The 12119-nt window shown below is 44.2% G+C and overlaps 2 protein-coding genes across 3 annotated transcripts in view; both read left to right on the top strand.

Moving 5' to 3' along the window:
• Positions 1-587: 587 nt before the first annotated feature.
• On the top strand, positions 588-7788 carry POLR2D (RNA polymerase II subunit D). Its single transcript, XM_054038910.1, has 4 exons — positions 588-746; positions 2445-2625; positions 5339-5434; positions 5922-7788. The coding sequence occupies exons 1-4, from the start codon at positions 674-676 to the stop codon at positions 5998-6000; spliced, it is 429 nt and encodes a 142-aa protein (XP_053894885.1). The 5' UTR covers positions 588-673; the 3' UTR covers positions 6001-7788.
• Positions 7789-9350: 1562 nt separating this feature from the next.
• Positions 9351-12119, top strand: part of WDR33 (WD repeat domain 33) — a 98773-nt gene continuing 96004 nt past the window's right edge. The window contains exon 1 of one of the 2 annotated variants that reach the window (XM_054038907.1): positions 9351-10302. The gene's annotated coding sequence lies outside the window, so the exon portion shown is untranslated. The remainder of the gene's footprint in view (positions 10303-12119) is intronic. The other variant, XM_054038906.1, reaches the window with a different exon arrangement.

Genomic DNA, 12119 nt, shown 5'->3' with positions numbered 1-12119 from the left:
ATGTAAGTGACTGCAGAAAGAAGCAATAGTTGGGTGGATCTGTCTGGGTTACTTAGTTGCTTATATGGAGTAGTCCTAATGGAGGGGAGAGCTACTAGTCAACGCTCTGGCCGAGGGAGAATGATCCCTTTGCATCCTTGGCGGTTACGGCACAAGATCACGGACTCCCTGCTGCCTGTTGAGACCAACAACATGAAATGTACTCTCTGTGGTGAGCTGGGTGGGAAGTGGGCCTGTCCTGTGGCGAGAAGTTGATGTCTTGCAGCTGGGGTTGCGCCAAGCCTGGTTCCAAATGGGGTTTACCCTGCATTGTCCAGCGCTGGGGGGCTGGCTCTACTCGCAATGAGTTCGCTGTGTCCTGCCTCTGGACCAGCCCAGTCCTGAGGGGCCTGGGCCTGGCACCCCTCAGGTGGCGGCTGGGGGCCTGGGCTAGGCCACACCACACAGGGAGGGGGACCTTTTTGGCGTGGGCCTGGCCCCCTCAGCCCTGCCTGGGGGAAGGGTGGGAGAGAGACGCAGTCTCTCTCAGCAGGCGGCGCCCGCTCCGCCCGCCGGCGCCCTCTGGCGGGATCCTCGGAAGAGCGGGTCCCGGCCGCGCAGCCGCGAGGCAGGAGGAGGGCGGGTGCTCGCGGCAGCCTTCGTTTCCGGAGGGGAAGCCGGGCCGGCTGAAGCGATGGCGGCCGGAGGCAGTGAGGCCCGGGTCGCGGACGTGGAGGAGGACGCCTCGCAGCTCGTCTTCCCCAAAGGTGCGTGGGGCCGGGGGAGATTTCCCCGGGAGCTGGGGACGACGACGACTGGAGAGTAGGAGGAGGAGATTCTCCCCCTACGGAGCTGGGGGGCGCATGGAGGTCCGGGGAATAGGAGGGGGAGATTCCACCGAGCGGGGGGATGGGGCGCAAGGGAAAAATATGTCCTTCTGCAGCCTGCTGTACCCCAAGTTACCTCCCCCCATTCCTGTATCTGTTTCCCTGTAAATAAAAGGAACAGTTCCCGGTCTGGAAATCGAGGGCCACTTTACTGCACTCAACCGTGTCAGTACAATCCGACTGAAAATTGGGTTTTGAACCTGTGCGGTGCCTGGCCTCTTGAAGAATTAAAGCTCCGAACATGAAGCTCCTGGTCTAATTCTTTTTCTGGCTGCAGAGTTTTGGCTTCCTGGCCCTTGTCTGGAACTTGGAACTCAGTCACATTTCCAGAGCTGTTTATCATTATAAATCCCCATATATCAAAAGTCAGGGTAATTTCAAAAAGAAAAAATTATGGAATCTCTGACAGCCGTGACAGTAGCTCAATCATCATTGTTCCAGTGGGCCATCTGATTCCAGCAGAACCAGTACATCTTTGAAGTGTTCTTTAAATGACATTGTATGATGCTTTTCAGTGTATAAAGGAGTATTATTATTGTTGTTGTTTGTACCATGCTGTGCAAATACAGGACAAAGAGACAGTCCCTACCGCTTTATGTAATAAACCCTGATCTGTATCAAGCTGGCACAATTAAATGATCCCTAGGTTTGAAGTGAGGAACTCTAGTTTTTCTTCTTTGTGGGCTGCCTGTGAGAATATTTTCAAATTATTATTATTTTGGAAATCAACTGTTTAGATTTGAAACATGGATTACAATTGACCAGTGGGTTTCATTGAAAATATTCTGAATGAATCTGAAAAAGATACTAAAGTTTGAATAGCTATCTTTGTTCCTTAAAGGTGTCCTCAAAAGGGGGAAAAATTGGGCCTATGCTCTTTTTTGCTTTTCTGATGTAAATGGAGACCTGAAATATTTGCAATCTACTTGCTTTTTAGCATTAGTCAGATTGTTTAAAACTTTGTTTTTATTAATGCCTATTTAATTTCAATGACCTAAATAACATTTCTAATAAAGGAAGCCTTTGTTAAACATTCAGCCTCCTCCTCCTTTAATTAAGATGCTAGCAGTAAACATATCTAAGACCTCCCGGAAGCTCTCCGGCAAAACTGCAGAAGATCACACTTGCCATTCCCGATGTTTATAAGATAAAAAACAAGTAGTAAAAAAAGATATTTTAAAGCAAGATACAAACCCAATTTTTAAAAAACCTTTTCAGTTTTACCCCTTTAATATTTGCCTTTATTTTGGACCTTTGTGTCAACTGAGTAATATTAATTACAAAAATATGGTTAGCTCAAAAGATAGGGCTGATAATTTAAATGTGTATGATCAGAAAGTTAAAAATAACTGGAGTGCTACTCAGTATTGTAAATCCAGTTGTGTGGCGTTGGAGGAATTATAGTTATATTCTCATTAGGAACGGCTTCCAGGTCATGGAGTACAGGATTTTCACAGTCAAAGCTGTGGTTCATTTTCCTTCTCCCCAAAGCTATATCCAAGCATGAAAGAAAGCATATAGAAATTGGCTTCTTTGTTGATGTACTTATCCCTCTCTCACACTGATACTTGCATACAGAATTTGAAACTGCTGAGACCCTTCTAAATTCAGAAGTGCACATGCTTCTTGAGCATCGTAAACAACAGAATGAGAGTGCTGAGGATGAGCAGGAGCTCTCGGAAGTCTTCATGAAAACTCTGAACTACACGGCTCGCTTCAGCCGCTTCAAAAACCGGGAGACCATTGCCAGCGTCCGCAGGTGAGTGGGAGAGTCAAGGAAAGATGATTTTATTGGGGGATTTAGTATGTAATGTGTGTGCTGTATTATCAAGTCGAAACATGGTATTTATTGTTATTCCCAGGAACTGGGTTGCTCTAGAGCAGTGGTTCTCAACCTGTTTATCATTGTGGACAACATATGTGGACCACAGTGTGTTACGTGGGCTGCAGGCTGAGAACCACAGCACCCCCAACCTCTCAACAATCCCCTATGCCTAGCGCTCCCGCTCAGAGTGGGGCCAGGAGCAGAGCCCTGGGTGCTGGGCTGGGTAGCCTGGACTCCCGCGTGGGACCGGGCAGCTGGATCCTGCAGCAGGGCCAGATGCCGGACCCCCACATGGGCGGCTGGATCGCGAGATACCCCCCCCGTGCAGGGCCGAGTGGCAGGACCACGGGAAACCCCCCTGCACAGCCGAAGCCTGACCCTGAAATCCCACTGCGTGGGGCCGGGAGGCCGGACCTGGACCATGCTGTGCGGGGCAAGGCAGCCGGACCCGGATCCTGCTGTGCGGGGCCTGGTGGCCAGAGCCCGGGACCCCCGCTGTGCGGGGACGGGCGGCTTGCAGCTGGATCTGGACCCCCACATGGGACCTGGCAGCCAGACCCGACCCTTGCATCTGAGCCCCATATAAAACCTGGGGGTGCTGTAGCACCCCAGCAAAACTCTAGATCTGTGCCCTCCCCCCCAAACCTATCCACAGACCCACTCTCCTGCCTCCTGCGGCACTCACCAGCCCCCTGTTGGCAGGAGCACTCCTGCAAGCTGCCTTACTCTCTCACCCCCTCAGCCAGCCCCGCCCACCTGCTTGACCAGCCTTGCAAATTTTGAAATTATTTTTAGCACACAGCTGGCTGCAGCTGTGTGCTAATTGGGTCGCATGCAGCCCACAGGTTGAGGACTGCTGCTCTAGAGATCTCAATCATGTTTTTCTGGGGAAGTGAGAGGCTTGGTGAGGTTCTGTTAGAACAGTGTGTGACGGGTTGGGTCACAGAAACTCCTTTGGGACTGCCACCTGATGTGCTTGGACTACCTCTGAGCCCGTTTTCCCTGCCAGCTTGGAACTTCAGTACCTTGCCTTGTTTGAGCCAGATACTCTTGCCTGCTGCAAACACAGATCCAAGTCTGAACCACGACCCCCACAAGCTGCAGGCTTAACTGAAAACAGCTTAAGAAGTGCTCCTGTCTCCAGCACTCAGAGACCCAGCTCCCAATGGTGTCTAAACCCCAAATAAATCCGTTTTACCCTGTATAAAGCTTATACGGGGTAAACTCATAAATTGTTCGCCCTCTATAACACTGATAGAGAGAGATGCACAGCTGTTTGCCCTCCCTCCCCCATTCTTTCCAGGTATTAATACTTACTCTGGGTTAATTAATAAGTAAAAAGTGATTTAATTAAATACAAAAAGTAGGATTTAAGTGGTTCTAAGTATTAACAGTCAGCACAAAGTAAATTACCAAGCAATATAAAACAAAAACACGCAAGTCTAAGCCTAATACAGTAGGAAGCTAAATGCAGGTAAATCTCACCCTCAGAGGTGTTCCAATAAGCTTCTTTGACAGACTAGCCTCCTTCTAGTCTGGGTCCAGCAATCACTCACACCCCTGTAGTTACTGTCCTTTGTTCCAGTTTCTTTCAGGCATCTCTTTGGGGGGGGGGGGGGGGGGGGAGAGAGGCTATCTCTTGAGCCAGCTGAAGACACAATTGAGAGGTTTTCCCAGGGGCATATATAGTCTCTCTCTTGTGGGTAGAAACACCTCTCTCTCCCATGTAGAATCCAGCTACAAAATGGAGTTTTGGAGTCACATGGGCAAGTCATGGCATCTATCAAAGTCCATTGTTAGCCAAGTACTCCCAATTACTTGAATAACCCCTTCACACTTTGTTGACCAAATCTGCCTTAGGTGCTTTCTACAGCAAACACTTTAAATACAAGCATAGAGCCAATGCTCATAACTTCAGATATAAAAATGATACATGTATATGAATAGGATGAATACATGCAGAAGAACATAACCTTTGCAAAGATATGTTACATGGCATATCTAGCATAAAACATATTCCAGTTATGTCATATTTACACTCATAAGCATATTTCTATAAAGCATTATGGGGTGCAGTGTGTCACAGTGGTTCTCAAACTTTTTTGCATTGGTGACCTCTTTCACAAAGCAGGTGCGACTCTCCCCCTTAATAAATTAAAAACAAATTTTTTTATATTTAACACTATTATAAATGCTGGAGGCAAAGTGGGGTTTGGAGTGGAGGCTTACAGCTCGGGGACCTCTGTGTAATAACCTTGTGACCCCCTTAAGGGTCATGACCCGCAGGTTGAGAACCCCTGTAGTAGAGTAGGTAACAAGAGGCCCCAGGTAGGACCTCCAGAGCTATTTTGGTATAAATATTTATATGACAGCAGATTGTGGTAGATGGAAAGGACTTTTCTAGCCCTTTTTTGGGGGGGAGAGGGCTTTTGGAGTTATTGTGTATAATTTTTTGTTCTTACCAGCAATAATGGGGTTGTATTAATAAAATAAATACAACTTATGCTGCCCTTTTTCTCATCCTCATTCTTTGTTCACAGATCTGTCAGAACCATGTCATTAGTTCAGTGTCTTTTACATTCTTTTTCTTTCCTCTGCCTTTTTTACTCCATTTTTTCTATATTCTCACCATCTTCTCTTTCTGCAGTTTGTTGCTCCAGAAAAAGCTCCATAAATTTGAATTGGCGTGTTTGGCTAATCTGTGTCCTGAGACAGCTGAGGAGGCCAAGGCTTTGATTCCCAGGTGAGAATTTATGTCCCAGGTTTTATGATTTATGGGTTCTAAGATGCAGGAATAAGGGGAAAACTGAGCTGACCTATTGTTTCCCCTTTGTATCCAGTGTTTCACAGCCACAGTGGGCTGGCCTACAAGGTACAATTCTACATGACGCCAGTCAGATAACTGTGTTGATGCCTGGCCCTGCCCATTCCTGAGTGTGGTACCCTTTTAATGTCATGTCCTAAAACTGATCAGTGAAAAGGTAGAGGGAGGAAGGTATTTGATTTGCATAATTCAGTGTGGAGGCACATGAGATCTATAACATGGGGCTTCAGAGTTGTCTGTGTATTATAACACAGGAGGAGGTGGAGATTTTGGATAAATGGTGCAATGCCAGTCGGTACCAAAAATGTCTGAGACACTGGTGTAGAAACATGAGGGAATTCTGGATATTAAAAATGAAAGCACAGAGAAGAGGCTTGTTTCTATCATTATTGTTCTTATCTTGCAGCTTAGAGGGCCGGTTTGAAGATGAGGAGCTACAGCAGATTCTTGATGACATTCAGACCAAACGAAGCTTCCAGTATTAGGGCTAATTACCAGCCCTTATTATGAAAGGAAAGATCAGAGAATTTCAGATGTTTCTGTGCACACCAGACCAATCTAGCTAGCTCCAGGACAGAGCAAAGAGAGTTCTTGATGCACACTACTTCAGCCTTGGGTCCCACACAGACATGTTTAAACTGGGGACCACTCTTTGACTTGCTGAATATTGTAAACTTGACAAAGATTCATTTGTGGTGAGAGCCATAGAATCTTGGAAACTCCTGTCTAGGTGGTTTCAGTACCTGTTTCCTCCAACTTCCTGTCCCTGCCATGGGAATCTTTAAAGTGTTTTTGGTTACAGGGCCTAGAATAAGCGTAGGTGTGATTCTTCTTTCTTATGAACTCCAGTTACCTAAGGTGGAGAAATTTTGTGCCCATTGATTGTTGAAAATCCTAGTAGTTTGTAGAATCAGAACTGAAAAGATTCTGAGTGTATTTTGAAATGTTTGTTCAAGATAATGTTTTTTTCTCCTTCAATAGTGCATCATTGTTCAGTTTGATTTAAAATGTGATGTTTCTTCTTATGTTCCTATAATTTGTAAATATTATCTGATTCACTCCAACTTTAATTATTTAAGTCCTATTGAGAAACACTTTGACCTGGACGGAGGGAATAGTCTCTGGGGAGGGGATTATCCAAACATCAGTTGTGATTATTACTACAAATGAATATAAATGAGCAGAATTGTATACACATATTTTGGGAGGGAGAGAATATGACACTCTTATTAGGCTCTGATTGGAAACTTGACATCCATATTCATAGTGTTGAAAGATCATGCTGCTTTATAATAGCTGCCTGAGTTACCTTGAGTGACACCTATTGACTCAGCAGCAGTAACATAACTTATTCCTTTTAATATCATTATGTCTCCTGGAATCTAATAAACCAAACATACCTTTCTGATTAACCACAGTAACTTTAATTGGGTCAGAATTATAAGAAAAGGTTACACAGGAGTGAGGTCCTGTATTTTATTACCTACATCCACCTCGTTTCAATCTTAGATTCAGTCTCCAGCTGCAGCTGTCATCAAACAAATCTCTTATACGCTGCCTCACAGGAGATTTCTGTGACTGCCTCAATGAAATGAAAATACCGATCTTTAAAAAACAAATTGAGGTGTCTTAATAAGAACTTCATATCAGAACCCTTACTTCCTAGCTTCATTACTTTTGGTGGTAAAGAAGCACTAGCTAGATTATTTGGCTTCTTTGATTTGGTTTCTTTTAAATTTGTCTGATTAGTTGTGATAGTTGTCTCTTGTTGATATTTAAAAATAAGATGGGAGGCTTTAGAGAATAAATCTAACAGCTTTAGTGAGCTGAACCTGATCCCACATTGCTTACATCATCCTCTGCTAATAGACTGATAACTACCAAACATTGAAATCCATAATAAATTACAGCTACTACTTTTCAAAGAAGATCAAAAGCAATAAAACAGACAAGATGGTGGGAAGAAGGCCTCTTAGACCAATAAAACCTCTGTGAACTGCTATTGTATGATAGAACTGAACATGTAATAAAGGGGTTGCTAATACTGTATAGTAAAGGTGTTCTCAAAATATGAAAATTATTCAGGGCTATTTTATTGTTGAAGTTTTGTGACCCCTTGAATTAGCTACATGAAAAGATAAATTCATTGCACCTTGGAAAGAATAATTTGAATTACTCAAATATATTACTATTTCCTAAATAATCTGTAACTGCTCAAAAAAAAGACGGGGCCACTTATGTGGACAGCCCATTAAAAATGTCTGTTTGGTGTAGAGTTGATGATCAAGAAGGGGAAAAATATAGCATAGTGAAACCTCAGAGTTACAAACACCTTGGGAATGGAAGTTGTTCATAACTCTGAACAAAATGTTATGGTTGTTCTTTCAAAAGTTTACAACTGACCATTGACTTAATACAGCTTTAAAATTTTACTATGCAGAAGGAAAATGCTACTTTCCCTTTATTTTTAGTAGTTTTCATTTAACACATTGCTATTATCCTTTTTTTGTTTCTGCTGCTGCCTGATTTCCAAATGAGGTGTGTGGTTGACTGGTCTGTTCATAACTCTGAGGTTCTACTGTACATAAAATATGCCATTATAGAAATCAGTGTAGTGCCCTCATCTGAAATACTGTTTTGTTCACCTTTTCTCAAAAAGGATATAGGAGAAATAGAGTGGGTTTAGAGACCAGGAACAACAATGACCAGAGGCATGGGAAGCTCCCATTTGTAGAAATATTAATCAAAACTGTCCCATATTATTTTCAAAGAGGGGACACAAGGGACATGCTGGAGGTATACAAAATAATGTTATATAAAAGGTAAATAGTGCTCTTCTTTGTTTACCATTTATCATAATACAAGAACAAAGGGGAAGTCCAGTGACACTGAAAAGGTAGTATGTTTTAAAATTATAAAATTAAATAGCTTTTTATATACAAGCTGTAGAGTTTGTTTCCACAGGATCCTGTAGCCAGTCAGGAGCTTAGTAACATATCTAAAACTATACATCTGTATGAATAGTCTTATGCATTTCTGGACAGTATGAGGCACCAGATACTGGACTAGAGATGGACTTCTGATTTGGTAATTTCTGTGTAATATTTTTACCTTCCAGGGTTGCTCACTGAGCTGCTATTATACACTGCTGGCAATCTGTTTGGCAGATAAGTTTTTCTGCATTTATCAGGGGTTAAAAAATTGCTCAATACAGTTTAACTTAAACAACCAAACGAACCATGCAGTAGTGAAAGTAAAAATACAAACAAAATGGTTAAGATGCCAAAAATCCCAGGATGTGAAAGGGGACTCTTTGCTGGTCCTCAAACACATATATATACCGCTTCCCATAGCTGCTTACATCTTAAAATTAATACTTTAAAAATCCCCTTATTTGAAACTGTTGCATTCTTAGGGCTTGTCTACACTGGCAATTAACAGTGCTGCAACTTTCTCGCTCGGGTGTGAAAAAACACCCCCCTTCCCCCCAAGTGCAGCAACTTGCAGCGCTGTATAGCACCAGTGTAAACAGTGACCCAGCGCTGGGAGCTATGCCCCTGATGGAGGTGGTTTTTTTAGAGCACTGGGAGAGCTCTCTCCCAGTGCTGCACCATGACAACACAAGGCATGTTAAAGCGATGCCATGGCAGTGCTTTAGCATTGCCACTGTAGACTAGCCCATAGCTATTACTAATAATGCCTTAGATCTTAAAACTGACAATTCTAAAACTCCAGTTTATATTTTATCTTGGCTTTTTTTATTTTTAGCATCAGCCTTGGCTGGGACAATGGAAATCAATGTGAAGTCAAGTTCCTTTATTATGACCAGTTTCATTCCCTGAGGGCTGAAATGTTTGGGTTGCATGCACTGGTGAATGGGGGGAGAGGGATGTTAATTTAGGGCTTATGTCCCATGGCTGTGGAAGTCTCTTGATATGATCTCAAGCTGCTGGTTACTACCCTTCCCCAGCCCCATCAGTGCTCTCCTAGCTGCTCAGTATTATTTTCAGATTCAGGTAGTTTTCTCCCCTCCTCACATCAGTCAGCGAACACCAGCAGGTATTGGGAGGGGAGAGGAGTTCCTTTCTTCCGAGCCAGGACTCCCAAGTGCTGGAACAGATTTCAGTGGTTCTCAAACTGTGGATTGTGACCCTCAAAGTGAATGGCAACCCCCTTTTAAAGAGGTCACCAGGGCTTCCTTAGACTTGCTCGCTGTCTGAGGGCTTCAGCCCTGAGGGAGGGGAAGGGGGCTCACGTTACATGCCTCCTGCTTGGGGCTGAAGCCCTAAGGCTTTGGCTCTATCTCCTACCTCCCAACTGGGGTGACGGGGTTGGGGCAGGCTCAGGCTTCATTCCCCCCTCCTGGGGTCCTATAGTAATTTTTGTTGTCAGAAAGGGGTCCCAGTGCAATGAAGTTTAAGAACCCCTGGATTAGCGTGTAGTCCACGCTACTTCTGTCGACGCATGCGCGCCCCGCTTCCAGTTCTGCCCATGTCGGGTCACTCCTGCATCAACTGCGCGCACTCGCATCATGCACAGTCGGGCCTCCCTTGCGCTTGCGCAGACGCGGTCCTGGCCGCCGCTGCGTCCCTATCCTCGGCCAGGTCCTCCCCGGCGCCTTGGAGCGTCCTGACGTAGAGCGCGTGCACCGCCCCGGTCGTTGGAGGGGAAAAGATGGCGGGCGGGCGCAGTGGGGGCTCGTGAGGCAGCGGCTTCCGGGCCAGGGGGAGTGTGGAGACCGGCGCGGCAGCGGGGTCCGGTGGCGGGGATAAGAAAACAGTCGGACGGTGAGTGCAGCTAAGTGATGGGCCGCCTGGGGCGGTGCAGTGCGGCCGGGCGGTGTGGCTCCTCCGCCATTTTCAGGCCGTGAGGCTGGGGAGGAGAAGGGGGCCTAGTGCCTGGGTCGGGGGAGGGAGGAGCTCCTGAGGTGGGGAACGAGAGCGCGGAGCCTGGAGAGGTCAGTAGGGGCTTGGGGCCCTTAGGCTACGGGAACCCCAGGGCCTGGAGTGGGCTCCTGGAGAGCTAGCGGGGGTGGGCTGAAAGTAGCACGAGAGCTCGTGGGGGAAGGAGGGCCCTGGACAGGAGTTTCTGCTTCACCTAGCTTTTCCTCCTGTTGCCTTTGGTTTAGGAGAACCCCATGCCTGTTCAGTGTTATCTGTGCTGTTTGGTCTCGGCCATATGGCATAAATGGAGCCATGTACGGCTGGGGCTTGTTATACGTTTATTTTGCAGAGTACATTAGACTTAATTACAATATGATGAATCCTCCGTGGTTTTACAGACTCAAATTTATTCTTTGCATAGCAAAACTACTTGACCGAGTAAAATCAGAACTCACCATTTTAGATAGCGAGAAAACCTTTAAGTTTTGTTTCTTCAGGAATTAGATGGTATTTCTCTTTTGATATGTAATTTACGGCTTGATGTGACTCCTCCTTGCTATGATTAAGTAGCCCTACATTCCCTGTAAGAGACACTACTCTGTATTTTCACTCCATGCATCTGAAGAAGTGGTGTTTTTAACCCACAAAAGCTTATGCCCAATAAATCCGTTAGTCTTTAAGGTGCCACTCGACTCCTTGTTGTACTCTGTATTTGTATACCGTCTCTTATCTGACCAGCTTAAACTGTTACAAAGTCTAATGTAGGTAAGTATTCCTACACTCTACTTTTCTGTATTTAACCAAACCTTGAATTAATTTCCTAATCAAAAGTATGATCCTGAAGGGTATTTTTCTAACAATGGGGAGAGCTGAAGCAGACCAGGGTCTACCATTCCTGCTTTTCAAAGCTGAAGTTTTGATGCTGGAAAATACTTTCTGACTAAATACTAATAAACTCTTTGAGGGGAGAGATTCAAGAGCAGTTTTTTTCACCTCCAATCCTACTAGATTGTATTTCTTTATTGGACAGGTTACATTAAAAATTTAAGAGTATTTTAACCCCTGTGACAAATAATTTCTGAATCCGTGCCATGTGAACACTTAGCCTTATTAACCTGTGGACCACATGTCATCTTTAAGTGAGTTTACTGATCAACAACTTGTTAAATACTGTCAAACAATTTAAACACACGCTTGTATGAGACCGAGTCACAACTAACTAAAGTTAATTCTTGCTATTTATCATTTCATAACATTCTTTATTAAAAAAACAGTTACAAGATTAAACCTGCATTTTAGTAATTTATCTTGTATTCAAATATATAAACTTTTGTTGGTTTTCTAATAAATACCACTGTGAACCAATGGTATACTGAGTGTTAATTTGAGTTCTCTCACTTACAGTGGTTTGGTTTAGCGGTCTTTTGTATATCTGGTAAATTTTCCAAACTCTGTTTTTGAATGCTGGAAGCTAGAATAAATTGGACAATAGGGTACTTGCAATGTATCTTTAAAGTTTTAATTATGTGGGTCAATCACTTTTTAGGGCAGGAATTTAAAATTTATACTTGCAAGTTATAAGATAGTGTTTTGTTTTTACAAAGCTGAGTAATGTTAGAAATATTGAATATGTTCATGAAGTTTACAAAAATCAGGTTTTGTTGAGATTTAAAATCTCCCTGGCAGTTTTTTGCGTCCAATTACTGAATCATTGTGCTAGT

Source organism: Malaclemys terrapin, chromosome 9, assembly GCF_027887155.1.
Source record: "Malaclemys terrapin pileata isolate rMalTer1 chromosome 9, rMalTer1.hap1, whole genome shotgun sequence".
NCBI lineage: Eukaryota > Metazoa > Chordata > Testudines > Emydidae > Malaclemys > Malaclemys terrapin.
This window is presented reverse-complemented; position numbering and strand designations above follow the sequence as displayed.